The sequence below is a fragment of the Saimiri boliviensis genome, chromosome 1 (genome assembly GCF_048565385.1).
Source record: "Saimiri boliviensis isolate mSaiBol1 chromosome 1, mSaiBol1.pri, whole genome shotgun sequence".
NCBI lineage: Eukaryota > Metazoa > Chordata > Mammalia > Primates > Cebidae > Saimiri > Saimiri boliviensis.
Window position 1 is genome coordinate 125,183,052 of NC_133449.1, and position 26,260 is coordinate 125,209,311.

Consider the following 26,260-nt stretch of genomic DNA (forward strand, 5'->3'; position numbering starts at 1 on the left):
TACTTGATTTTCACACACTTTGACAAGGAGGTTTTCCATAAACAACCTTTCCAGTGGCGAACAGAGAACATGAAAATCGGCCTCCAGATATCAGTAGCTGTGTCTGCTCAGGGCTGAGGCTCCCCCTTGCCCATGTGGTGAGGTGGCGGGGTGTACTTCCCTTCCTTCATCAGTTTTTCCCGTTGCCTCCAGATGGTATCCATACGTTTCATCGTTTTTTTCCCGAAGTATACACTCTGTGAAATCATCATATTCTCTCTTGCATTCTTTCTCTGCCTGGATAGTACCGATTCCATGTGCACATTCTGTCCATTCTTTTTCAAAAGCATGGCATCGAGTAGGAAACTTGTAGGGCTATTCAGCACTTTTGATTGTCCTCCACCGATCTAGGTTAATGCCAAACCTTTTCTGCACGTCCAAGAAAGCATGGCTATATGATGCTCGTGCCCTTGGCTCTTCTCTGGTCTCCGCTTCAGGACGACTCTTTTTTTTTTTTTTTTTACATATTCAGCTTGTATAGTTAGTAGATGGTATCATTTTGTCTTATTGCTTGTGATACTAACTTTGATCACTTTGTTAAGGTGCTGTCTGACAGTTTCCTTCACTAAAAAGTTGCTATTTTTTTCCTTTCTATTTAATAAGTCTCTTTGAGACTATGCAGATACCTTCTCACTCACTAATTTTAGCATCCATTGATGGCTTCTGCCTGTAACAGTTACTACTGTAGGGTTTACCTAATCATGATTTTCCACTTCGATCATTCCTTCTGTATACATTCATTAGAATTCTGCTGTGAGAAAAGCTATTTCTTTTTTTTTCACTTATTCAGTTATTAATAATTATATCAGTATGGACTCATGGATATTTATTTTATTCTATTATAATATTAATATTATTATTATGACCAGTCATCGTGGCTCACTCCTATAATCTCAGCACTTGGAGAGGCTGTGGCAGCAGATCACTTGAGGTCAGGAGTTTGAGACCAGCCTTGGCAACATGGTGAAACTCTTGTCTCTACTAAAATACAAAAATTAGCTGGGCGTGGTGGCAGGTACCTGTAGTCCCAGCTACTCAGGAGGCTGAGGTAGGAAAATCACCTGAGCCCAAGAGGTCAAGGCTGCAGTGAGCTGAGATCACACTACTGCCCTCCAGCCTGGGCAACCAGAGTAAGACTGTCTAAAAAGTAAAAATTAAATTTACCAATAAAAAAAAATTCTGTGTTACATTATTTTGTTGCTCAAAGCCTGAGCTTCAGCCGTTGGGAACTCCTTCAGTTTGCTTCCTGTGTCCTCTCAACGTACCCAATTAATAGGTTTTTAATCATTTTTTTTACATTATGGCAGTGCTGGATGAAGCCCTAGACCATCTGTATTTCCAAGGAGCCTTTTCTTCGTTTATTTATCTTACAATGAGAAACCTAATTATCCGAAATGGATTAATTTGTTTATCCTAATATACACAAAAAGTAACTTTGCAATCACTAATCCATATCCCTGTGAGAAATTTCCTAACAAAGTACCTATGTACAGTTCTTTTTGTCTTTAGCTTTACTGTCAAAATAGTGTTTTCCAGTTACTCAGACTAGTGGTTTATATTTCATTTTGTGTTCCCCCCACATCGTGGTTACTGTAAATTGTTTTTATGTAGGGGTTCTGGGAATATGACTTGTTGTTCCTAGAGAGCCCACATCCCAAGAGGGACACTTAGAAGTGTCTTTGCCACCTTCATTCTCTGCCTTCCATTACTACCCTCTATTGGGATTTCTTTTTGCACAAATGAGCAGATACACGTGTATTTTCTTATGTGCCATCTTTTTCTTATGTGAAGGACAGCATTATTCTTTTATACTTTATGTTTTTAACTTAAAAGTATATCCTGATCAAGTGCAGTGGCTCACACGTGTAATCCCAGCACTTTGGGAGGCCAAGGCAGGCGGATCACTTGAGGTCGGGAGTTTGAAACCAGCCTGGACAACATGGCGAAACCCCATCTCTGCTAAAAATACAAAAAATTAGCTGGGCACGGTGGCACGAGCCTATAATTCCAGCTACTAGGGAGGTTAAGGCATGAAAATTGCTTGAAACCAGGAGGTACAGGCTGCAATGAGCCAAGATCAGGCCACTGCACTCTCCAGCCTGTGTGACAGAGTGAGACCCTGTCTCAAAAAAAAAAAAAAACAAAAAACTATATCCTGGAAACCATTCCATATCAATCCATACAGCACATCCTTATTTTATAGCTGCATAATAGAACATTGTATATACCAACTTTATTTCATCTTCTACTTACGAGCATGTAGGTTATTCCCAATATTTGCAATTATAAACAAGCTACAATGAATAATATTATGTGTCTATCTTTTCATATTGTTGGAGACATATCATCAGGATAAATTCCTAGAAGTGGGATTGTTTGGTTTAAAAAGTTGTATAGTTTAGTTAGATATTGCCAAATACCCTTCCAGGAAAGTTGTAGCTTTTTTTTTTCAACTCTGGCAAAATATACATGGCGTAAAATTTACCTTTAATCACTTTTACGTATACAAATCAGTGGCATTAAGTACATTCACATTGTTGTGCAGCCATCACCACTGTCTGTCTGGAGCACTTTTAGCATCCCAAACTAAGACTCTGTACCTATGAAACAATTCCTTCCCGTTTTTTTCTCCCCACCTGGTAACCTCTATTCTACTTTCTATCTCTATGAATTTCCGTATTCTAGGTAACTCATATAAATAGAATCATATAATATTTGTCCTTTTATGTCTCGCTTATTTCACTTGGAATAATAATTTCAGGGTTCGTAAATGTTGTATGTATAAGAATTTCTTTTTTAAGGCTGAATAATATTCCATATATAAATGCTACATTTTCTTTATAAATTCATTCATCTGTTGATGGACACTTGATTGTTTCTACCTTTGGGCTATGATGATTAATGCTGCTGTGTAGAATTGCTGGATCATATGGCAAATCTGTGTTTAAGTTTTTGAGGAACCAACAAACTTTTCCACAGTGGCTGCACCATTTTACACACCAACCAGCAATGCGCAGAGGTTTCCAGTTTCTTCACATCTTCACCAATACCTGTTATTTTTCATATTTTTAGATAATAGCCATCCTAATGTGTGTAAAGTGGCATCTCATTGTGGTTTTGATTTGCCTAATTAGTAATGTTGAGCATTTTTCCATGGGCTTCTTGGCTATTCGTATATCTTCTTTGCAGAAAGGTCTCTTCATGTCCTTTGCCCACTTTTGAATTTTTTTTTTAAGTTGTAGACATTCTCTGCATATTCTGGATATGAATCCCTTATTGTGTATGTGATTAGCAGACTTTTTTTGCATTCTGTTTGTTGTCTTTTCACTCCCTTGATATAAAAGTTTTTAATTTTGATGAAGCCCAATTTATTGTGTTTTTTGTTGTTGTTGTTGCCTTTGCTTTTGGTGTGATATCCAAGAAATCATTGACAAAACCAATGTCATAAAGCTTTTCTCATGTGTTCTCTTCTAAGAGTTTTATAGTTTTAGCTCTTGTAATATATTTAGGTCTTTGATCTATTTGGAGTTAATTTTTCTACACAGTGTAAGGTAAGATTCCAACTTCATTCTTTTTCATGTGAATATCCAGCTAGCAGTCTATCTATTTTGTTAATCTTTTCAGAAAACCAGCTCTGGATTCATTGATTTTTTCAAAGGGTTTTTCATGTCTCTGTCTCCTTCAGTTCTGCTCTGATCTTAGTTATTTGTCTTCTACTAGCTTTTCAATTGGTTTGCTTCTCTTGCTTCTCTAGCTCTTTTAATTATGATGTTAGGATGTCGATTTTCGATCTTTCCCACTTTCTCCTGTGGGCATTTAGTGCTATAAATTTGCCTCTAAACACTGCTTTAGCTGTGTCACAGAGATTCTAGTACATATGTCTTTGTTCTCACTGGTTTCAAAGAACCTATTTATTTCTGCCTTAATTTTGTTATTTACCCAGTAATCATTCAGGCCAAGTTGTTCAGTTTCCACGTAGTTGCGTGGTTTTGAGTTTCTTAATCCTGAGTTCTAATTTGATCGACTGTGGTCTGAGACACTGTTTGTTATGATTTCCATTCTTTTGCATTTGCTGATGAGTGTTTTACTTCCAATTATGTGGTCAATTTTAGAGTAAGTGTGATGTGGTGCTGAGAAGAATGTATATTCTGGATTTGGGGTGGAGAGTTCTGTAGATGTCTGTTAGGTCTGCTTGGTCCAGAGCTGAGTTCAAGTCCTGAATATTCTTAATTTTCTGAAGTGTCTTAATTTTTGTTATCTGTCTAATATAGACAGTGAGGTGTTAAAAGTCTCCCACTATTATTGTGTGGGAGTCTAAATCTCTTTGTAGGTCTCTAAGAACTTGCTTTATGAATCTGGGTGCTCCTGTATTGGGTGCATATATATTTAGGATAGTTAGCTTTTCTTGTTGCATTGATCTCTTTACCAATATGTAATGTCCTTCTTTGTCTCTTTTGATCTTTGTTGGTTTTAGTCTGTTTTGTCACAGACTAGGATTGCAATCCCTACTTTTTTTTTTTTTTTTTTTTTTGCTTTCCATTTGCTTGGTAAATCTTCCTCCATCCCTTTATTTTGAGCCTATGTGTGTCTTTGCACATGAGATGGGTCTCCTGAATACAGCACACTGATGGGTCCTGACTCTTTGTCCAGTTTTCCAGTCTGTGTCATAATTGGGGCATTTAGCCTGTTTACATTTAAGGTTAATATTGTTATGTGTGAATTTGATCCTGTCATTATGATGCTAGCTGGTTGTTTTGCCCATTAGTTGGTGCAGTTTATTCATAGTATTGATGGTCTTTACAATTTGGTAGCTTTTTGCAGCGGCTGGTACTGGTTTTTCCTTTCCATATTTAATGCTTCCTTCAGGAGCTCTTATAAGGCAGGCCTGGTGGTGACAAAAATCTCAGCATTTGCTTGTGTGTAAAGGATTTTATTTCTCCTTTGCTTATGAAGCTTAGTTCGGCTGGACATGTAATTTTGGATTGAAATTTTTTTTCTTTATGAATGTTGAATATTGGCCCCCACTCTCTTCTGGCTTGTAGGATTTCTGCAGAGAGATCTGCTGTTAGTCTTGATGGGCTTCCCTTTGTGGGTAACCCTAACTTTCTCTCTGGCTGCCCTTAACATTTTTTCCTACATTTTATCCTTGGTGAATCTGACAATTTTGTGTCTTAGGGTTGCTCTTCTTGAGGGGTATCTTTGTGATGTTCTCTGTATTTCCTGAATTTAAATGTTACCCTGTCTTGCTAGGTTGGATAAGTTCTCCTAGATAGTATCCTGAAGACCATCATCCAACTTGGTTCCATTCTCCCTGTCACTTTCAGGTACACTAGTCAAATGTAGGTTTGGTTTTTTCACATAGTCTCATATTTCGTGGAAGCTTTGTTTATTCCTTTTCATTATTTTTTCTCTCTTCTTGTCTTCACATCTTACTTCATTAAACTGATCTTCAGTCTCTGATATCGTTTCTTCTGCTTGATCAGTTCAGCTATTGATATTTGTGTATGGTTCACGAAGTTCTCATGCTGCGTTTTTCAGCTCCATCAGATCATTTATGTTCTTCTCTAAACTGGTTTTTCTAGTTTGCAATTCCTCTAACCTTTTTTCAAGGTTCTTAGCTTTCTTGCATTGGGTTAAACCATGCTCCTTTAGCTCAGAGGAGTTTGTTTTTAACCCACCTTCTGTCAATTCATTAAACTCATTCTCCATCCAGTTTTGTTTGTTTGTTTGTTTGTTTGTTTGTTTGTTTTTCTCCATCCAGTTTTATTCTCTTGCTGGAGAGGAGTTGTGATCCTTTGGAGGAGAAGGGGCATTCTGGTTTTTGGAATTTTGAGCTTTTTTGTGCTGGCTTTTTCTCGTCTTTGTGGATTTATTTGTTCCTTGATGTTGGTGACCTTTGGATGTTGTTTATGTGTGGACATCCTTTTTGTTGATGTTGATGCTATTCCTTTCTGTTTGTTAGTTTACCTTCTAACAGGCCCCTCTGCTGCAGGTCTGCTGGAGTTTGCTGGAGGTTTACTCCAGACCCCGTTTGCCTGGGTATTATCAGCAGAGGCTGCAGAACAGCAAAGATTGCTGCCCGTTCCTTCCTCTGGAAGCCACATCCCATAGGGGCACCCACCAGATGCCAGCCGAAGCTCTTGTTTGTAGACCCCTCCTGAGAGGTGTCTCTCAGTCAGGAGGCAAGGGGGTCAGGGGCCCACTTGAGGAGGCAGTCTGTCCCATAGCAGAGCTTTAGCACTGTGCTGGGAGATTCACTGTTCTCTTCAGAGCTGGCAGGTAGGAACATTTAAGTCTGCCGAAGCTGTGCCCACAGCCACCCCTTCCCCCAGGGACCCTGTCCCAGCAAGATGGTAGTTTTATCTATAAGCCCCTGACTGGGGCTGCTACCTTTCTTTCAGAGTTGCCCTGCCCACAGAGGAAGAATCTAGAGAGGCAGTCTGGCTATAGCAGCTTTGCTGAGCTGTGGTGGGCACCACCCAGTTGGAACTTACCTGTGGCACTGTTTACACTGTGAAGGTAAAACCATGTACTCAAGCCTCAGTAATGGTGGATGCCCACCCCCACCCCCTCTGCTACCAAGGTCAAGCATCCCAGGTCAACTCCAGACTACTTTGTGGCAGTGAGAGTTTCAAGCCAGTGGATCTTAGTCTAAAGGACTCCATGGGGGTGGGATCCACTGAGATAGACCACTTGGCTCCCTGGCTTCAGCCTCCTTTGTAGGAGTGAACGGTTCTGTCTCTCTGACATTCCAGGCTCCACTGGGGCATGAAAAAAAAAAAAGTCCTGCGACTAGCTCAGTGTCTGCCCAAATGGCCACCCAATTTTGTGCTTGAAACCCAGGCCCCTGGTGGGGTAGGCACCCGAGGGAGTCTCCTGGTCTGCAGGTTGCAAAGACCATGAGAAATGCATAGTATCTGGGCCAGAATGCATCATCTCTGATGGCACAGTCCCTCACAGTTTCCCTTGTGTAGGGGAGGGAATTCCCTGACCCCTTGAGCTTCTCAGGTGAGGTGACACCCCACCCTGCTTCTGCTTACCGTCTCTGGGCTATGTCCACTGTCTAACCAGTCCCAATGAGATGAGCCAGGTACCTCAGTTCAGAAATGTATTCAGAAATGCAGAAATCACACACCTTCTGTATTTATCTCACTGGGAACTGCAGACCAGAGCTGTTCCTGTTCAGCCATTTTGCCCAATAATCAACCAACTGGTATTAATTCTTTACATGTTTAGTGGAATTCACCAGTAAAGCCATGTGGTCCAGAGCCTTTTTTTGTTGTTGAGAAGTTCTGGATTGTTTTGTTAATCACCTTGCTAGTTTTAGGCCTATTGAGATTTTCTTTTGCTTCATTATGTGGTTTTGTTTGATTGTGTGTTTCTAGGAATTTAACCATTTCCTCTAAGTTGTCAGTTTGTTGGCATGCAGTTGTTCTGAGTATTCCCTTAACGATTCTTTTTATATATGTAAGATCTGTAGTAATGTCTCCAGTAACATTTCTGATTTTAATAATTTGAAATTTTTTTCTTCTTAATAATTCTAACTAAAGGCTTGTCAGTTTTGTTGATCTTTTCAAAGAACCAAATTTTGGGTTTTTTATTTTTGCTGTATTTTCTATTTTTTTTATTGTCTAATTTATTATTTTGTTACTTCTGCTAGTTTTGGATTTAGTTTGTTCTTCTTTTTCTAGTTCCTTAAGGTATAAAGTTAAGCTATTGATCTAAGTTGTTTCTTTTTTAATGTAGGCAAACGTATACAGGTGTAAATTTCCCTTTTATTACTGCTTTTACCACTCCCCTTAAGTTTTGACATGTTTTGGATTTCATTTGTCTCAAGATATTTTATAATTTCCCTTGTGATTTCTTTTTTGAGATCACAACTTTAAAAGTTGTGTAAGAGTGTGTAGTTTAATTTCAACAGACTTGTGAATCTTTTAATTTTCCTTCAGTTATTGATGTCTAGTTTCATTCCATTTAGATTCTAAAATAAATTTTTTATGATTTTGGTTATTTAAAATATATTAAGACTTGTTTTGTGGCTGAACATACATCATCTATTCCAGAAACTGATACATACTTGAGAAAAATGCACATTCTGCTATTGGGTGGAATGTTAGGTCCATTTGGTCTGTAGTGGTGTTCAGGTTCTTTATTTTCTTATTGATGTTCTGCCTGGTCATTCTATGCTTTATTGAAATGGGAGTGTTGAAGTCTCCAATTACCATTCTGTAAGTGTCTACATCTGCCATCAGTTCTGTCAGTATTTGTTTCATATATTTTAGGGCTGTTTTGATTTTTAGTCCATATATGTTTATGGGTGAATTGACCCTTTTATTAATACACCATGTCCTTTTTTATCCAAGACTAGTATTGCCACGCCAGACCTCTTTTAGCAACTATTTGCTTGGAATATCTTTGTCCATCCTTTTACTTTCAACTTTTTTATATCTTTAAAGGGAGTGTCCTACAGGTAGCATATATTTAGATCTTGTTTTTCACCGTCAGTTCTGCAATCTCCTCTTTTGATTAGAGAGTTTATTTATGTTTAACTAATTGCTGATGAGGAAGGATTTCTGCCATTTTGTTACTTATAGCTTCGCTGTCTCTCATTTCTTCCCCTTACTGTCTTCTTTTCCTTAATTGATTTTTTGTATTGACAAGTTTTAATTCCTTTCACATTTTCTTTTGTGCATATTTTATAGATATGTTCTTGTTACCACAGAGATTATGTTTTTATGAACTGCTTAAGTTTTTAAAAGTTATTTTCACTATTTGGTAAGCATGTGGGAACTTGTTTTTATTAAGGGTTGTAGCTCATATACAGACAACCACCACAACTTAACATGGAGAAATTTTGAGGACAGATTTTAGGATTCTTCCTTTGGGTTCCTAGGCCAGGCACAGTGGCTCATCCGTGTAACGCCAGCATTTTGTGAGGCCAAGGCGGATGGATCGCTTGAGTTTGAGACCAACCTGCCTAGCCAACATGATGAAATCCCATCTCTACTAAAAATACAAAAACCAGCTGAGGTGGTGGTATGTACCTGTGGTCCCAGCTACTCAGGAGTCTCAGGTGGGAGGATCACTTGAGCCCAGGAGGCAGAGATTGCAGTGAGCTAAGATTGTACCACTGCACTACAGCCTGGGTGACAGAGCAAGAACTCGTCTCAAAAATAAATAAATAAACAAAACCTTCCTTTAGGCTGGGCACAGTGGCTCACGCCTGTAATTCCTACACTTTGGGAGACCAACAGGTGGATAACCAGAGGTCTGGAGTTTAAGATCAGCCTGACCAACATGATGAAACCACATCTTTACTAAAAATACAAAAAAAATTAGCTGGTCATGGTGGCATATGCCCCTAATCCCAGCTACTCAGGAGGCTGAGGCAGGAGAATCACATGAACCCGGGAGGTGGAGGTTGCAGTGAGCTGAGATCATGCCAATGCACTCCAGCCTGGGCAACAAAAGTGAAAAAACTCCGTCTAAAAAAGCACCTTGCTTTAGTTCCTGAAAAATCAAATAAATAAGTTCACACCAGGAAAAACTGGTTCTGCTCTATTTCTTTGCCTTTCTGTCTCCTTAAACTCCTCAGCCAATTAGCTAAGGTTTAAAAAAATAAAATACAAGTGATATGTCAGTACTTCCTAATTTTCTTATTTTGCTTATCATAAGTGCAGATTATATTACAGTAGCTTTGGCAAAATCTGCTTTCCAAAATACCATCATTGTTTTACTTGAATTTGGCCCTTAACTTTAGTCTACATTCGGGCAGGGCTGGTTAGCCTCTCCAACTGTCTGGTTTTTTTAGATTCATCTCCTGTATGAAGAAAAATACTGTTTTAAGACAAAGATACAGTTGAGTTTGTATGTTCGCATCACATATATTTTAAAATTATAAGTGGCATATCTTATCTGTTGTCTTGAGAGGAATGTTTTAGCTTTTATATCCTGACTGATGAATATGGTATAATGATAAGTTACATGATTTGTGCAAATATACAGTTTCTAAATACAAAAGTATAATTTTTTGACAAATTTGAAAATTAATAGTTTTTCTCAATTTTGTAATTTTAAGTCATCATATTATTTCATGGATTCTGTATTAAAATCATGACTGTTTATGACCATGTACAGGCTTTCTCATAGCTGAACTCTTTTATCTAGAACTTTAAAGGACTTCATGAGATGACAGATGGTCAGTTGGGTTATGAAGCCAGTTTGGCCAGCCAGCCTTCCTACCTGCTTTTACATTCATTTCTTTGACATTTGTCGTGTGAGTTACTGTGTTTGATGCTTGGAAGATACAAACATGCATGGAACAGTACCGGCCCTAAAGGGTTTTCCAGTTAGGTAAGGTGACATAGGCAAATAGTGACAATGCAGGATTGACCGTGATGAAGACCCTTTGAGACATAAAACAAAATGTTCTCCTATTAAATATCCAAGCTCCTTCAAGCAGGCAGCATCCATCATTTATGGAGGAGGTGGTCCTTGAGTGCAGGTCCTTTGAGTGTGTCCTTGAGAGTAGGTGTATTTTGAAGGTAGAAATGTTCATTGAGGCTGTTATTTTAGACAGAAGCAATAAAATGAACAAAGGCATTGAACCAGAGCTAAGATGGACCACAAGAAGTGTGGTAAAGGGAGTGACAGAGAAAGGAGGCAGGAAAGGTAGATTAAAACTGGAATAGGAAGCCCTTTGGGAAAAAAATCAAAGGGAAAACATAGACTCACCTTGTAGGCATCGGGGAGTTTGCACTATACAATGACATGTTTAGCCCAGGTGCCTTAGCTGGGGCGTGGAGACGAGTTAAGAATTTATTTCCATAGTCACAGCAGGAAGCCATGGAGGTCTGAACCTAAGCTGGAGCAGTGAGGACAGAAGAGTGGGGAGCGGAATCCACAGGATTCAGTGACTCATCAAGAATGAAAGCTAAGAGAATGAGTCAGACACCTACAATTTTGACTCTGACTTACTTGGAAAATGAAAGCTGAACAGACGAGATGGGGAAAGTGTCATGTTTTGGACACGGCAAGCTCCTCGGGCAGCTGAAAACGTCAGGAGCTCATCAGTGTCACTTGCCATGAGTGAACTGTGCTGCCGCCACTCCTTCACCATGGAAAGAACCTGAGCATGTTCCTAAAACTTTTTAAATTTGAGAACTGTTCAAACTTTAAAAACTGTACAGAAGCTGTTTCACTATGTCAAATAACGACAAATCAGTGCTTTATACAAAGACATAGCTAATAGGCAAGCCTTTTAGCCTTCTTATTGCTCCCTCGGTTTTGCGCCCAGCCTCTGCACCTGCGCTGTCTGGTCCCGTGTCCACCAGCCACTTGCAGCCTCTGAACACTTGTAACATGGCCCGTCTAAACTGACATGTGCTGTTATTGGAAAAATGCCTCCCAGATGTCAGAGGCTCGGTATGAAGTAAAGAATGTAAAGTATCCCGCTAACAGAATTTTATGCTATATGTTAAAATGAGAGTATTTTGGAAATTGTTTCGGGGCTCCCAACAGCAACCCCATGTTAGGTGCCTTGCTGGAAGGACTCTAGGACCCAGCATTTATTTGTACTGCATTCACAGCTGGCACGGACGACAACAAAAGGAAGCTGCCAGGGAGAGACCGCCAGGGTCTGGACCCACCCTTGCTCAGGTCTGCATACCGCATCCTTTCCATGAGGAGCATCCTGAGCATGCCTGTTTCTTCAACAACAGCAAATGTGCATGGGCTGGGCACAGTGGCTCACACCTGTTAAATCCCACCCTTTGGGAGGCCAAGGTAGGAGGATTGCCCAAGACCCACCTGGGCAACATAATGAGACAACGTCTCTTTAAAAAAAAAAATAGTTTTAAGTGAGTTTGGCACAGTGACACACACCTGTGGTTCCAGCTACTCTGGAGGCTGAGACAAGAGGATCACTTGAGCCCAGGAGGTTAAGGCTGCAGTGAGCTATGAATTATGCCACTGCACTCCAGCCTGGGCAACAGAGTGAGACTCTGCCTCCAAGAAAAACAAAAATGCGGTAGCATATGTGCAGTGTTTCTGCCCAGAGAAACAGAGACTCACTGTTAGAGACTCAGCACCCAGAGTTCTTGTCGGGGTCTGGTCACATGGGCACCCGCTGCTTTGTATGTATCAAAATTGCAGGCTCTCAGCAGGAAAGAAAGTATTTGGCGTAAATGATATTTTTTATACAAAGCTTAGGTAAAATGAAGTACCCTTATCTGTTAGAGAATGGATGCCACCCAAGGGCCAGCCTTGCAAGCAGAACCTTTTAAAGGTAACACCCTCAGGCCTGCTATGTTAACTCTATCTGCACAGATATGTTGGGTTAAATAAACTAAATAAGTCAAATTAATTCCACCAATTTCTTTTTTACTTTTTAATGTGGCTACTTGCTCACATTTTTTACTCACATTTATTTTGGGCAGCACTGGTCTCTATCCACAATGAGAAATTCTTTTCTAATGTGTCTTAGCTAAGGTGTTTTCTCTATATACACTAATTTTTTCTAATACAAATATGTTAAACAGGTGAAAATCCTGCCTCAAATGATACCTTTATATTAATTCATCACCAAATGTAAGAATAAGTTTAAATTGTAAGGCTGCAATAGATTTAACTTTATATCCCAAATTTAGCTGTATTACCCAAGAAAAAGAAGAAAGCCGCCCCTTGTACGATTAAAATTAGGGATTTAACAGCGCTTTTTAAAAACAAGAGGCAGCTTGAAAAACCTCCATTTGAAAAGCAAATTTCAGAGCTACAATTAGTAAATTTTTTCATGTTTATCATTAATTCAAATTATTGAACTATTTCTTTTGTTCTCCTCTAAGCTGTTAGTGATTTGTAATTGTTTCTATTTCACCCATGGAAACAATTAGTATTTCAGAAGAGGTTTATATAAATGGGCTAATTCTGCGTGAGAGATTCACTTCATGCCTACCCATTATAGATTGCAGATATAACTGAAATAGAATAATTTTGCTAAAATAGGTGATACAGAATAGCAATCAGGATATATTTGGCTTCTTCCCAGGCACTGAATACTAATATATACCTCACTCTTTAAGAAAGATACAGTTTTAGGAGAATAATTTCTAGGACTAGAACTGTGAAAGCAGCAGCAGATATTTTTGTCAGAATAAACCTGTAATGTGATTTTCAGTGGCGTACTATCCACGGGACCCTTGCAGCCTTCGCTGAAGGACAGCCATCTTTCAGCATTATTGCCACATCTCATCAAAATTGGGGGGAACATAAAATCCCAGCCCTCCCCTTCCTTTTCACACCATGACCCAGCAGTGAGGAACGGCAGAAGGTAGAAAGTCCTCAGGCTGTAAGTGGAGTCCAGTTCATAACTGGCACTATTTTTGCCATCTTTTATTTATGTAAAGATGGTTAGTTCAATCATTTGATTATTTGAATTGAAGTATACCATTAACATTCCATATCAATAACTGATGCTTGATTCCCATTTCCACCAGCCATGCTTACCCAGTGAAAAGCCATAAAGGTTAATGTGGGTGTAATTAAAAATATAACTCACATTTCTATGAAACAAAATCTGACAGCATCAGTGCTGTTTTCTAATCGCTTTAAATAATATGGAGAGCAGTTGTAAAGAATTTATAATGAGAACTGAGGACATTTTCCTCTCACTGCTCAATCAGCGATGAACACAGGGCAAGAAACCTGTCTTTAAGGTCACCTTAGAAGTTATAAAGAGCCATCAAAGTGGAGGTCACATATTGTTCTGTAGATAAACCTTAAAACCTAATGGTAGTTTTATTCATGAAATCCGAATGCCAAGGAGCCACAGTGCTGTTTATTACCTCATTCAGCTTGCCTTGAAAATGATTTATCTTTTCTACATCACCTTTTTGTGAACTAGATAGAATATAATATACAATTATATCATATGTAATAGAATTACAGTGTGGTACATAAATAAAAACAGCAACTCCGGTTTATAAAAATGGGGAAATCAAAAATACTGTATGTCTCTCTTGGCCATTTTTTAATATTATTCAGTGCCCCAATTTGTGTAATACAGTTTTATGATATCTTTGACAAACAAAAGTAAGTGCACTAGCTAATTTTGTAAAGTGAATAAAACACCACCAGATGCTCCCCTGCCCTCAGTCTGATGGCATATTTGTGTAACTGACAACTGTTGTCTTTCTGATGAGCGTTGGAATCATCAGTGTTATCTAAGAGTCATGAAGTATTTTAATGGTTTTAGTGATACCATTTTGACAGGTTAACAGTCTCTGGATAAATTACTTATTAGATATATACATCATTTGCATTTAATGTAAAACAGAAGTATCATTGAGACCACTAATTATATAGTCTCATCAAATTTTAGAACCAGAAGTCTGAGAGACACGTATTCTATACCCTTTGTTTTAAAAGAGGAAGCTGAGGCCCAAGGAGATTAAGTATCTTAAGATATGTGGACTAAATGACAATAGAAATTCTTTTTATTAATTACTAGTTCGTTGTTTTTTCTACTTTGCTGCATGGTGCTATTTCCCAAGTTCCTTCACAGTTCCTAGCTATTGTGGACTCTTCAGTCATGTCAGCCACCAAGGGGTTCTCATACTTGAACTGCAGTGGCTGAGTACTCCACAGGTGAATAAGCTTAACAGTTTAGTGTGAAGACTGTTGAGCTGTATATAGAGAACGAGTCTAAACTCAACTGCAGGTTGGCTTACAGTGAGGAGCGGGAAGGGGATAAGCAAACCCTAGTTCATAATGACTATATTTTTAACCTGTTGTACTGAAACTTGGGTGAATAATACCATTTAGGGGATTCTGCTTAAAGAGAGATTATGGTCATACTCTTAATAGCAAAGCAATTTTGGATATTCACTATGGACCTACATTTGTCAGATTATGTTTTGGAGTTATCTAGGTACCTAATAAATGCCTGTTTTTCCAGCCCATGTTCACAGCCCATTGAGAAATAGAGTAGGTAAGGCATATGGATGAAAAAAATATTTTTTTCATTTTGTTACTGATAATGTACTGCAATTGGAGAATGTGGTCAGATATTCCAAACTTTTATGACTGTTCTCTGAAGAGTCTTCTCTTTGGAGGGGAAAAAAAATACTACTCATGGCTGTTTTAAAAATTAGTGTATTACATATTTATTAAGAAAAAGATAATATTTAGAAAAAATCTTATTAGTCAAGTAAGATTTTAGATACTAATTGTATCTTGAAAAACCTGAAAGAAAATATAAAAAATATTTGAAGTACGTCAGCATAATATAGAGCAATATTCGATTCTCCCTCCTTGATGTAGCAAATATTTTCTGAAAATCAAAAGTACAGAATCTTTTAGACAGGAAATACATTTTGTGCAGCTACAATTTTAGAAGTCAAAACTGTTAAGTTTTGGGCCACACACAGTGGCTCATGCCTGTAATCCCAACACTTTGGGAGGCTGAGGCAGGCAGATCACTTAAGGTCAGGAGTTTGAAACCAGCCTGGCAGAATGGTAAAACCTCATCTCCACTGAAAAATACAAAAATTAGCTGGGTGTGATGGCACATGCCTGTAGTCACAGCTAGTTGGGGAGGCTGAGGCAGGAAAATCACTTGAACCTGGGAGGTAAAGGTTGCAGTGAGCTGAGGTGGCACCACTGCATTCCAGCCTGGGCAACAGAGTGAGAAAAAAATGGCTAAGGTTTTTTGGGCTTCTGTCATACTATAATCTTGTTGAATGGGAAAATAATAAGCTGTCTCACTTCTTGACTTCCAGATGTTTTGTTTGTTTCTTTATACTGAAATACTTAATGCTATTCTATCGGACTCCTGCCTCCAAGCTAGAAATTTAGTTCCTAACAGAAGTAAGCCCATTGATAATAATAATCCATTCTTACAAAGGTTTACATATGCAAGGGGAAGTGCCAAGTAGAGGAGTATGTGGAGTGTGACAGGAACACACAGGAGTGACTGGCTACCCAGGAGAAGTAAGGGGATTTTCACAGATGGTAACATTTGAGATGATTCTGAAAGATGAGTAGGTGGCCGCTACAAAGAGAAACAGAGCCATTCCAGGCTGAAAGAACAACTTAAACAAGTAGGAAATTACATGGTTTATATTCCTTTAGTGTCATATATACCTTTAGTGTCTTTAAAACAGTTATTTGGCCACATACGGTGGCTCATGCCTATAATCCCAGCACTTTGGGAGGCTGAGATGGGTAGATCACGAGGTCAGGAGATCAAGACCATCCTAGTTAAAAGGGTAAAACCCCGTCTCTACTAAAAATGCCACGAATTAGCTGGGCATGGCAGCACACGCCTGTGTGCTAAGGCAGGAAAATCGCTTGAACCTGGGAGGCGGAGGTTGCAGTGAGCCAAGATCATGCCATTGCACTCCAGCCTGGGTGACAGAGGGAGACTTCCCCTCCTTCCCTGCCAAAAAAAATACATACATACATACATACATACATACATACATACATACATACAAATAAAGTAAAAAATAAAGTTGCCTTTCCTCTCCTGGACATTTAAAAAAAAAAACAAAAAAACAATTTTTTTTGAATTCAGAAGAGTGGATTTATTTTGTTATGGGTAAAATATACTTAACATAACAAAATGTATTATTTTAGCCATTTTAACTATACGGTTCAGTGGCATTAACTAACATTCATTCACATTATTGTGCAATCATCACCACTATCTATATTCAGAACTTTTTTGTCTTCCCAGACTGAAGCTTTGCACCCATTAAACATCACCTCCCCATTCCTCCCTCTTTCTGGCCCCTGGTAACCTCTTCTACTTTCTGTCTCTATGGATTTGCCTCTTCTAGGTACCTCAATAAGTGGAATCTATGGTATTTCTCATACGATAATATGTAATTATAAATAATTATGCTAAGTGAAATATATGGCTTCGTCCTTGTATGTATCAGAATTTCATTTCTTTTTATGACCGACTCACATTCCATTGTCTTGTAGATGCCATGCCACATTGTTTATCCATTCACCCATCAATGGGCATTTTGTTTGTTTCCACCTTCTGCGTATTGTGCATAATGCTGCTGTGAACGTTGGTATGCAAGTAACTGAGTTCCTGCTTTCAGTTCTTTGGAGTAGATAGCTAAAAGTAAAATTGCTGGATCGTAAGGTAATTCTACTTAACTTTTTGAGGAGTCTCCAGACAGTTTTCCATTACGGCTGCACCATGTTATATTCTCACCAGCAGTGCAGAAAGGTTCCAGTGTCTCCACATCCTTGCCAACATTGTCTGTCAAAGTTTTGAAAAAAAAAAAATTTACCAGATTGTGTACTGGTTCCATAAGAACCATTGGAAATGCATTCATGTTCTCATTTCATTAAAAATGACCTTTTGGGGCCTAGCATAAGAAAAAGTTGGAATGAGCCAGCATCAGAGAATATTGACATTTGTCTTATTGTTTGAATAGTACAGAGTTTATTCAAGGAAAGGCCTTTGAAGTAAGAAAGTACTCTTATACAGTTGGATTTGTTATATATAAAATAAATCAAAATCAGGTGTTATGCCTGCTCTTTACAACACTGTTTTCTCTTCCTGCAGCTCCCTGCACGGGCAGCACTTTCTTTTGCCATAGCAACATGTGCATCAATAATTCTTTAGTCTGTAATGGTGTCCAAAATTGTGCATACCCTTGGGATGAAAATCATTGTAAAGGTGAGTTTGATGTAAAGGCCAACCTTTTTGAGAAAAGAGTAACTATTGCCCTTCATTAGGAAAGACTTAAAATGTTATTTTCTACAACAGTGCTTAGCATAGCTGCTTTGGCAGAAATGGAAACATATAAATGTTCATTTAAATGGAGTATAGACCTGGGATGTGGTAAAAGCAAAGAAAAATACTCTAAACAAAAGCATTTTTGTCTACGAACTGTTAAGTTGTTCAAAGTGTATTATGGCCGGGGGCGGTGGCTCACGCCAATAATCCCAGCACTTTGGGAGGCCAAGGCGGGCAGATCACTTGAAGTCAGGAATTCAAGACCAGCTTGGCTAACATGGTGAAACCCTGTTTCTACTAAAAATACAAAAAAGTTAGCCAAACGTGGTGGCGCACGCCTATAATCCCACCTACTCACGAGGCCGAGATAGGAGAATCCCTTGAACCTGGGAGGCAGAGGTTGCAGTGAGCTGAGATTGTGCCTTCGCACTACGGCTTGGACAACAAGAGTGAAACTCTGTCTCAAAAAAAAAAGTGTATCATGGTATGCCTTGCCCTTATTTTGCTACTGTTGTTGAAGTTCGTCATTTGTATTATAAACATTATTTAGCTGTCAAAATAATTTAGAGGTTAGCCTGCATTATGTGGAAACACTATTTAATAACAATCGACTTGCAGATTCAGTCTTACAACATAAAAGCAGAAACATTCTATGAACTGCTTTTTTAAATTTCACAACATTTCCTATACTACATTCCCAGTGTGTACTCACTGAAAGATAAATGCAGCTTGTGGTAATGGTTGAATGTCTGCAAGCTGGTTGTCAGGTGACTGTCTCAGAACTAAATGTGATCTACCTTTTATCCTCTAAGAGAGCAGTCCCCAGCCTTTATGGCACCAATAACTGGTTTCATAGAAGACAATTTTTTCATGGAATGGGTGGGTCAGGAGGGTTGGTTTCAGGATGATTTAAGCGCATTACATTTATTGTGCACTTTATTATTATTATGTTGTATATAATGAAATAATTATCCAACTCACCATAATGTAGAATCAGTATGAGCCTTGGCTTGTTTTCCTTCAACTAGACAGTCCCATCTGGGGCTGATGAGAGACAGTGACAGATCATCAGGCATTGGATTCTCCTAAGGAGCACATAGCCTATGTCCCTCAAATGCACGGTTCACAATAGGGCTCCTGCTCCTGTGAGAATCTAATGCCACTGCTGATCTGACAGTGGGCAGAGCTCCAGGTAATGTGAGTGATGGGGAGCAGCAGCAAATACAGAGCTCGTTCACTGACTGCTCGCTTCCTGCAGTGAGACCCAGTTCCTGTCTATGGCCAAGGAGTGGGGTCCCTGGCTGTAAGAGTTCAGTAAATATCTTACTGTGAAAAGGTGATATAATCCGATATGGCTGTCATAAATACTTGACATGAAGTGTTTTCAAGTAATCATTCAAAAACAGTAGATCATGATAATATACTGGATAGGTTAGTCTGATAATGTTAGTTTGCTCTCCCTGGGGTCCTCAGTAGATGTGGGTATACCTGAACATGGCAGTTGGTCAAACCTATCATCAAGCAGAAAGCTAAACTTGATAGAAAAAAAAGTATCTATTTGGCATAGTCTATATTTATGTATTTGATTTGATTTGCAGAATGTGTGCATTTCTGCGTTTTCTAAAGAATGGGACCACGAACTTTATCTTTTCTATTACCTGTCTATCTATACTGTGGTTGGTAACTTGAACAAGAAATTATAACAGAGTTGTTTTGTTTAAAAATCTAATTGTAAATGCACTGTCTGTAGTATATTTGGCCCAAGTATTCTGCTTTACCTAAAAATACCTTACTAATTTGTACCAGGATTCATATTATTGTATTTTGAAAACTTAACATTTCTCATTTCCTTTCTACAGAAAAGAAAAAAGCAGGACTCTTTGAGCAAATCACTAAAACTCATGGGACAATTATTGGCATTACTTCAGGGATTGTCTTGGTCCTTCTCATTATTTCTATTTTAGTTCAAGTGAAACAGCCTCGAAAAAAGGTCATGGCTTGCAAAACTGCTTTTAATAAAACCGGGTTCCAAGAAGTGTTTGATCCTCCTCATTATGAACTGTTTTCATTAAGGGACAAAGAGATTTCTGCAGACCTGGCAGACTTGTCGGAAGAATTGGACAACTACCAGAAGATGCGGCGCTCCTCCACTGCCTCCCGCTGCATTCACGACCACCACTGTGGGTCGCAGGCCTCCAGCGTCAAACAAAGCAGGACCAACCTCAGTTCCATGGAACTTCCTTTCCGAAATGACTTTGCACAACCACAGCCAATGAAAACATTTAATAGCACCTTCAAGAAAAGTAGTTATACTTTCAAACAGGGACACGACTGCCCTGAGCAGGCCCTAGAAGACCGAGTAATGGAGGAGATTCCCTGTGAAATTTATGTCAGGGGGCGAGAAGATTCTGCACAAGCATCCATATCCATTGACTTCTAATCTTCTGCTAAAGGTGATGTGAATTCTTAAGTGTCTATGTATGCAGCCTCCAGGACACCATACTGTTTCCAGCAGCCAACCCTTTTCTCCCATCACAGCTACGAAGACCTTGATTTACCATTAACCTATCATATGGTGATGTTTTTATTCTCTCAGGCAGTCTATATATGTTAAACCAATCAAGGAACTTACTCTATTTGGTGTGAACAATAATCATCATCTACTGCTTTGTGTCATTTATAGAAAGCACCCAGTTAAAGAGCATTGGAAGAGGTTGTTGGATGGAGCCAGGCTCGGGCTGCCTTTTCATTTTAGCGACGGGAATACTGCTCTTGACTGATACAGCTCTGTCAATATTTTGATCCTACAATAAACTAAGATTTTTCTTTACATTTCTTTTATTTTTCTTTTCTCCAGATTTTATGTTTTATAAGCCCATAGTTTTACCATTTCAGTTTCTTACGTAAATACAAGTGGTTAATGTACCACATACTTCAATATAGGCATTTCTTCTTGAATGTGTCAAAATACAGCTAGTTACTGTGCCAGTTAAGACCCAGTTGTATTTCATCCATCTGTTTCTTCTTGACTAATCTCTCTGTACTTCTGCCTTTTAATTACTGGGCCCTTAGTCCTTATTTTCTGTGAGAAGTAGTAGATATGATTTATCACCTTTCAATTAAATTTTTTCTCAGTTATACTAGAAAATTTCATAATCCTGGAATATTTATACCATTGCCAGCTATGACTAAAAATGTGAAAACGATAAAAACTTGTAGCAAGCCTTTGAAGTTTCCCAAGTATGGTCACATTCAGTGATAGCCCATTCATTCCAGTAAACAGTCATTTCATTCACTTTGGGAGAGGCCTATAATTACATTTATTTTCAATGTTTCTCTTTGCTAGATTGTTACATAGCTCCCATTCTACTGGTTTCGCTTACCGCATATGGTAACCAAGGTTGGATGGAGTTAAAGGGAATTCTTTAGAAACTGGGTGAGCCTTGAGACGGCTTCTTACCTGGGACAGGACATTTTTCTAGCTCTTCTCAAGAAAAACAACTTTCACTTTTTTTTTAACCTGCACTTTTGACTTTTTTTATGGTATATGAAAATAATTTATAAACATAAAAGCTCATTGTGTTTTTTTAGACTTTTGATATTATTTGATACTGTACAAACTTTATTAAATCGGGATGAAAGACCTCCAGGGCAGATTCCTTTCAGTGTTCACATCAGCGGCTTTGTATGCAAATATGCCGCGTTTGACCTGGACACTATGACTTACTGTAAAGACCTTGGTAATGTGGACATGAGCCCTTTCTTTCCTTTTGTTACTGTATTTAGTTTGTGATAAGTTTTTCACTGTGTGATATTTATTGCTCTGAATCACTACGCAAATCCTATATTAAAATATACATTGTACATGATCCTTTAATCATGTTATTTATGCCACTGAGGTTGTGGATCTTAAGATATGTACAGAAAGGAACTCATTTATCAAATTGTAAGTAATACAGACATGCCATTTAAAAGAGGTAAATTCCTGTTTTCTATATTTTGGTAGTAAATTCTCAATGAAATAAGAAGTTGAAGTTTCACTGGATTTTATTAACTCTTAAATATTGCATAGATATGTTCTCTCAGACTAGTGAAAATTGTGACTTTAAATATGATACATATATACTGCCTCAGAATGCTTTCTTATATCAAAGCTTTTGTTTTTTAAAAAAAGTAGATAATATTCAGGAGACAGAAAAGCCTACACATAGTGTATTCATGATTTAAATGTTTTTTTAAGTCAGCATAGTTTCCTGTTTTAACAGTACAACTTGGAAACATAAAAAGACATGATGCATATAATATTCAATGAACTAATACCAGAGACAGCTAAGTTTTTTCAATAGTTATGCATAACAAGCATTTTAGTAGGTAACTTGTGCCAGCAAACATTTGAACAGCATAATAAATACGACTATAATCTCATTCTTCATGATGATAAAAGGGAAATTTGCATATTTTCTATGTAAAATTATATCCATTTTTTAAAATAGTGTTAAACCTATCTTTAATCTTTAGATTATAGTAACAAGTAATACAGTATGCTAAACTGTTATCTATAGTCACTTATAACCACATTTTTATTTGTGAAATTTGATTTCTATTTTCTTTTAAAAGGTCTTGAAAAAGACCTGCAAAATACAATCTTTAAAGAAGACATATAACAGTAAAATAGCACAGAAGTACATAGTTTTATACAAATCAATGTAGCAAGTAAAGTTTAGACAGTAAGTTTGGTTCTGAATTTTCTGGCTGCTAAAACAGTTTTTGCTTTTCACAGTAGAAAGCAAACTTATGTGCAGAGGCTAGTTTCCTCTAGAACTATAGCATGAGGGTTTTTATATAGGAACATTTCTACAGAATGTAAAAAAGATGCAAAATACAGAGAGAGGTTATAATGGTGCCTCTTAACCCAGTGAAGGCACAACTTAATGTCATCTAGGAACATTGGTTTGGGGTGAGTCTGTATTTTCAGGGATAGAACTAAAGAACCAGATGATCAATAGCTAAGCTAGCCTTGGACTGTCACATGTTATGCCTTCATTGAATCATAGATGGGCATTAGGTCTCATTTATTTCTTAAATTTGTCTATGCTTTTGGAAGAAGTGAGAATGGAACTAATAAATCTTAGGCATTATTGCCAGAATAATGCTAATGCTGTATATACAGCCTTTAATCTTTGAGATCAGTGAGAAAACTTTACAAATTGCTTACTGAAATGAAAGCCATACAACTTAGTAACAGAAGACGTGAAATTTAGCCATCTTGTGGACTTCATTACACAGTATTAACTGTCACACACGGTACCCCACACAGTGCCCCAGTGTTAAACACGTCTAACACAAAATGCAAATATGGAGGGGGTAAATATTTTCAATTCAGAAACAGCGTTAAGGATACCTGTATAGTATTGTCACTGTTATCTTCCATCTGCAGTTCACCATGTCATCCGCCAAGTGCCCACAGATCTATTGCAGGAAACCTACTAATCCCAACATCTAAAGTATGTAGGATATTCCTAAAGCATGTAGGAATAAGGTGTGTGGGCAGAGCTTCAATTTAAAGGTTTAACAAAAAGCAAAGAATGTTCACATTTCACATCACAAAAGAGACTTAAAAGACTCCTTTAACCCAGCAGCTCTTACATCAGTGTCTTTGCCATGGTTCATAGAATTGTTAGACTTTAAAAGAACCTCCTGAAAGTCTGCCTCTGAACATTTGTGTGGTTCTCCCAATGTCTGATGAGAAGATGCTTCCCCGTTTCAGAAGTATGTTCGCTGATAAGAGGGGACAGGAGAAGCCTGGTTGTGATTTCAGGAATAATTCTCAGTCAAAGGAGATTATGCTCTTATTGCAAAATGGGGTTCACTATGTTCATGTCACTTTATTGCAAGTATTAAAAATAATATTCCTTGAATCACACTGATTAGACCCAGAAGGATCATCGAGTTTCTGGTGTTCTTTGAAGACCCAAGAAAGACTATCTTGTCCACGTGTACTAATGAGAAGACGGAAACCCACAGAAGTGAAGTGAGCACCAGTATCTCAAGAACTAGCCGAATACTTTCTTTTTTTGCTGTCTCCTGCTTTTGTCAGTTGTAGGTTTTAAAAGTCAAGCACTTCTAAGTAGCAGCCCAGATGTTCCATGTAAGCTTGTCAGTCATTCTGATTTGAAATGTAATGTATTCTATAATTTTTTCAATGCATTATGTTTTCCCTCTTCTTCAAATGTATATAACACTGTGTTCTACAGTTTTGTTGCCATGATTCCTTGGCACCTGTGATTTCTTACTAAGCAATGTTTGTTAACAGGATACAGGCTTGATACTAGGCAGGAAGAACTCCCATGTTTTTGCTCTTCTGATCTTTTTTAAATCTAAAGGAGACAACGTACATTCTAGAAATCAAACATCTGTGTGCCATATCTCTTGAGTTTAGAGAATGATTGGAGTTCGAGCCACTATAAATGACAAGATTGTCTCGGATATCTTTTTTAGCTTACTGCAAAACTACTTATGTTTTGTATACCTCTGCTAATAATTCAAAACTCTGAATTTACTTTCCTTTATTAACTTTTTAAAAATGTATCTTTGCAACTGGTTTAATGACTACAAAAGCCTAAAAAGCCTGAGGTGACTAGGGTGGATGTTTAGTATGCACTGTCTAGTGTAAATTTTTTTTCAAGCAGTAGATTTTTATTAGAGATGAACTTCCAGGCCACATGAGAATTCTTACCTGCTTAATCCTAGATTTGGCATTTTACAGAAAAGAATTTTGACTCTCGAACTAGAATTAAAAACTCGTTCTGATTTCCTTGCTTGCCTCAATTTCTAAAGTCTAGAAGTGGCAAAGAATTTAGATCACTTGTGCCCACAGAATCTGTATTTCTTTTCAGAGCGAAAGTTGGCATTTCCTATCTAGTAGCTTCCAAAATAAAATGATCATAGTTATGATAGTAAGTGCAACCTCATTTTTTTACACTTGGAACCATTTTATGTTTTCAAATTAATTAATCTTCAAGTTAAGATGAACTAAAGAAAAAAATACATTTTGTCCCAGGTTGCTTGCAGGATCCAGTCTTCTGCATCCGGTCACTGAAGAAGCAATGAGGACTGGCATAGAGCAGGCTGCAGAGCTAAGCTGTCCTTTCAGGGTGCACAGTGCACAAGCCGTAGCACAGCCTGGAAACATGGATGAGTAGACCTCAACACAGGAGAACGCGAAGTGGGGAGCAAAAGAAGGTGGAAACTTGTGAGTTTCACAAGCATCAGGCACAGATCAGGGCACAAAGGAAGAAAGTGGTTATCACTGGTCTGTCTCTGTAAATAGTTACAGAGCAATTTTACTTTGTGTTATTTAGGATCAAGAAACAGGTGTTGTTTAAAAGTCCTCTTACCCTCCAAGCTTTGTCATACTCCACAATGTTGGTTAGGCTGGTCTCGAACTCCCGACCTCAGGTGATCCGCCCTCTTCGGCCTCCCAAAGTGCTGGGATTACAGGCGTGAGCCACTGCACCCAGCCACCAGTACATATTTCATTGAAACTTTTTTTTCTTTTGAAGCAGAGTCTTGCTTTGTCACCCAGGCTGGAGTGTGGTGGCACAATCTCGGCTCGCTGCAGCCTCGACCTTCTGGGCTCAGGATATCTTCCCACCTTAGCCTGCCAGGTAGCTTGGACTACAGGCATGCACCACCATGCCTGGCTTATTGTTGTAAATTATTTTTGTACAGACAGGGTTTTGCTGTGTTGCCAGGCTAGTCTAGAACTCCTGAGCTCCAGCAGTCTGCCTGCCTAGGCCTCCCAAATGCTGGAATAACAGGTGTGAGCCACTGCTCCTGGCCCATCTGATTTTTGGGGGTTTTGTTTTTGTTTTTGTTTTTAGAGATGAGGTCTCAAACTCCTGGGCTCAAGCAATCCTCCTCCCTTGGCTTCCCAAACAGCTGGGAAGTGTTGCAAACATTTTGAGTAGTTGTTGATTGCTAAAGGGAATTTTTATCAGAAATCTAGGTATTCAACCATGCTTTTCAAATCTTGTTTTATTCTTCCATTGATAATATTGGTCCTACTAAGTGGTGTTTCAGAGAAGTATTTAAATTTTGAACCAAAAAATAATCATGTAAATAGTAGGGGAGTTTTTTCTGTACCTTTGAGTTATTTTATCACTGTTGTGTGTATACCTCATAAGAAAATTTTGCTCTGAGAGTAAGCATAAGGAACAGATAGTCAATGTGCAACTGGTGCTGATATGTAGCCCTGTGCCTTTCAGATGTATCGTGTGCAGGCAGTTTTACTTCCTCAGTCATTAGCTTTTCATCTGAAACAACAAAGCTAGTTGTAGGCAGCTTCCGAGATGGTTGTCAGTGATGCCTGCCCGCTGGTGTGCACTCTTGTATAACCTCCTGTCCTTGGGTGTGAGCTGGACATAGTGATCTGCTTCTAAAGAGTAGAACATGATGGGAGGG

General features: G+C 38.4%; 1 protein-coding gene and 1 pseudogene across 3 annotated transcripts in view; one reads left to right on the plus strand and one right to left on the minus strand.

Moving 5' to 3' along the window:
- Positions 1-20,328, plus strand: part of NETO2 (neuropilin and tolloid like 2) — a 57,530-nt gene extending 37,202 nt beyond the window's left edge. For all 3 annotated transcript variants that reach the window (XM_074403443.1, XM_039462949.2, XM_039462952.2), the window contains exons 8-9: positions 17,624-17,737; positions 19,657-20,328. In XM_074403443.1, the coding sequence (XP_074259544.1) occupies positions 17,624-17,737; positions 19,657-20,237 (695 nt within the window). In that variant the 3' untranslated portion in view covers positions 20,238-20,328. The remainder of the gene's footprint in view (positions 1-17,623; positions 17,738-19,656) is intronic.
- Positions 108-11,730, minus strand: LOC120366336 (NADH dehydrogenase [ubiquinone] iron-sulfur protein 5-like; annotated as a pseudogene).
- Positions 20,329-26,260: the final 5,932 nt, after the last annotated feature.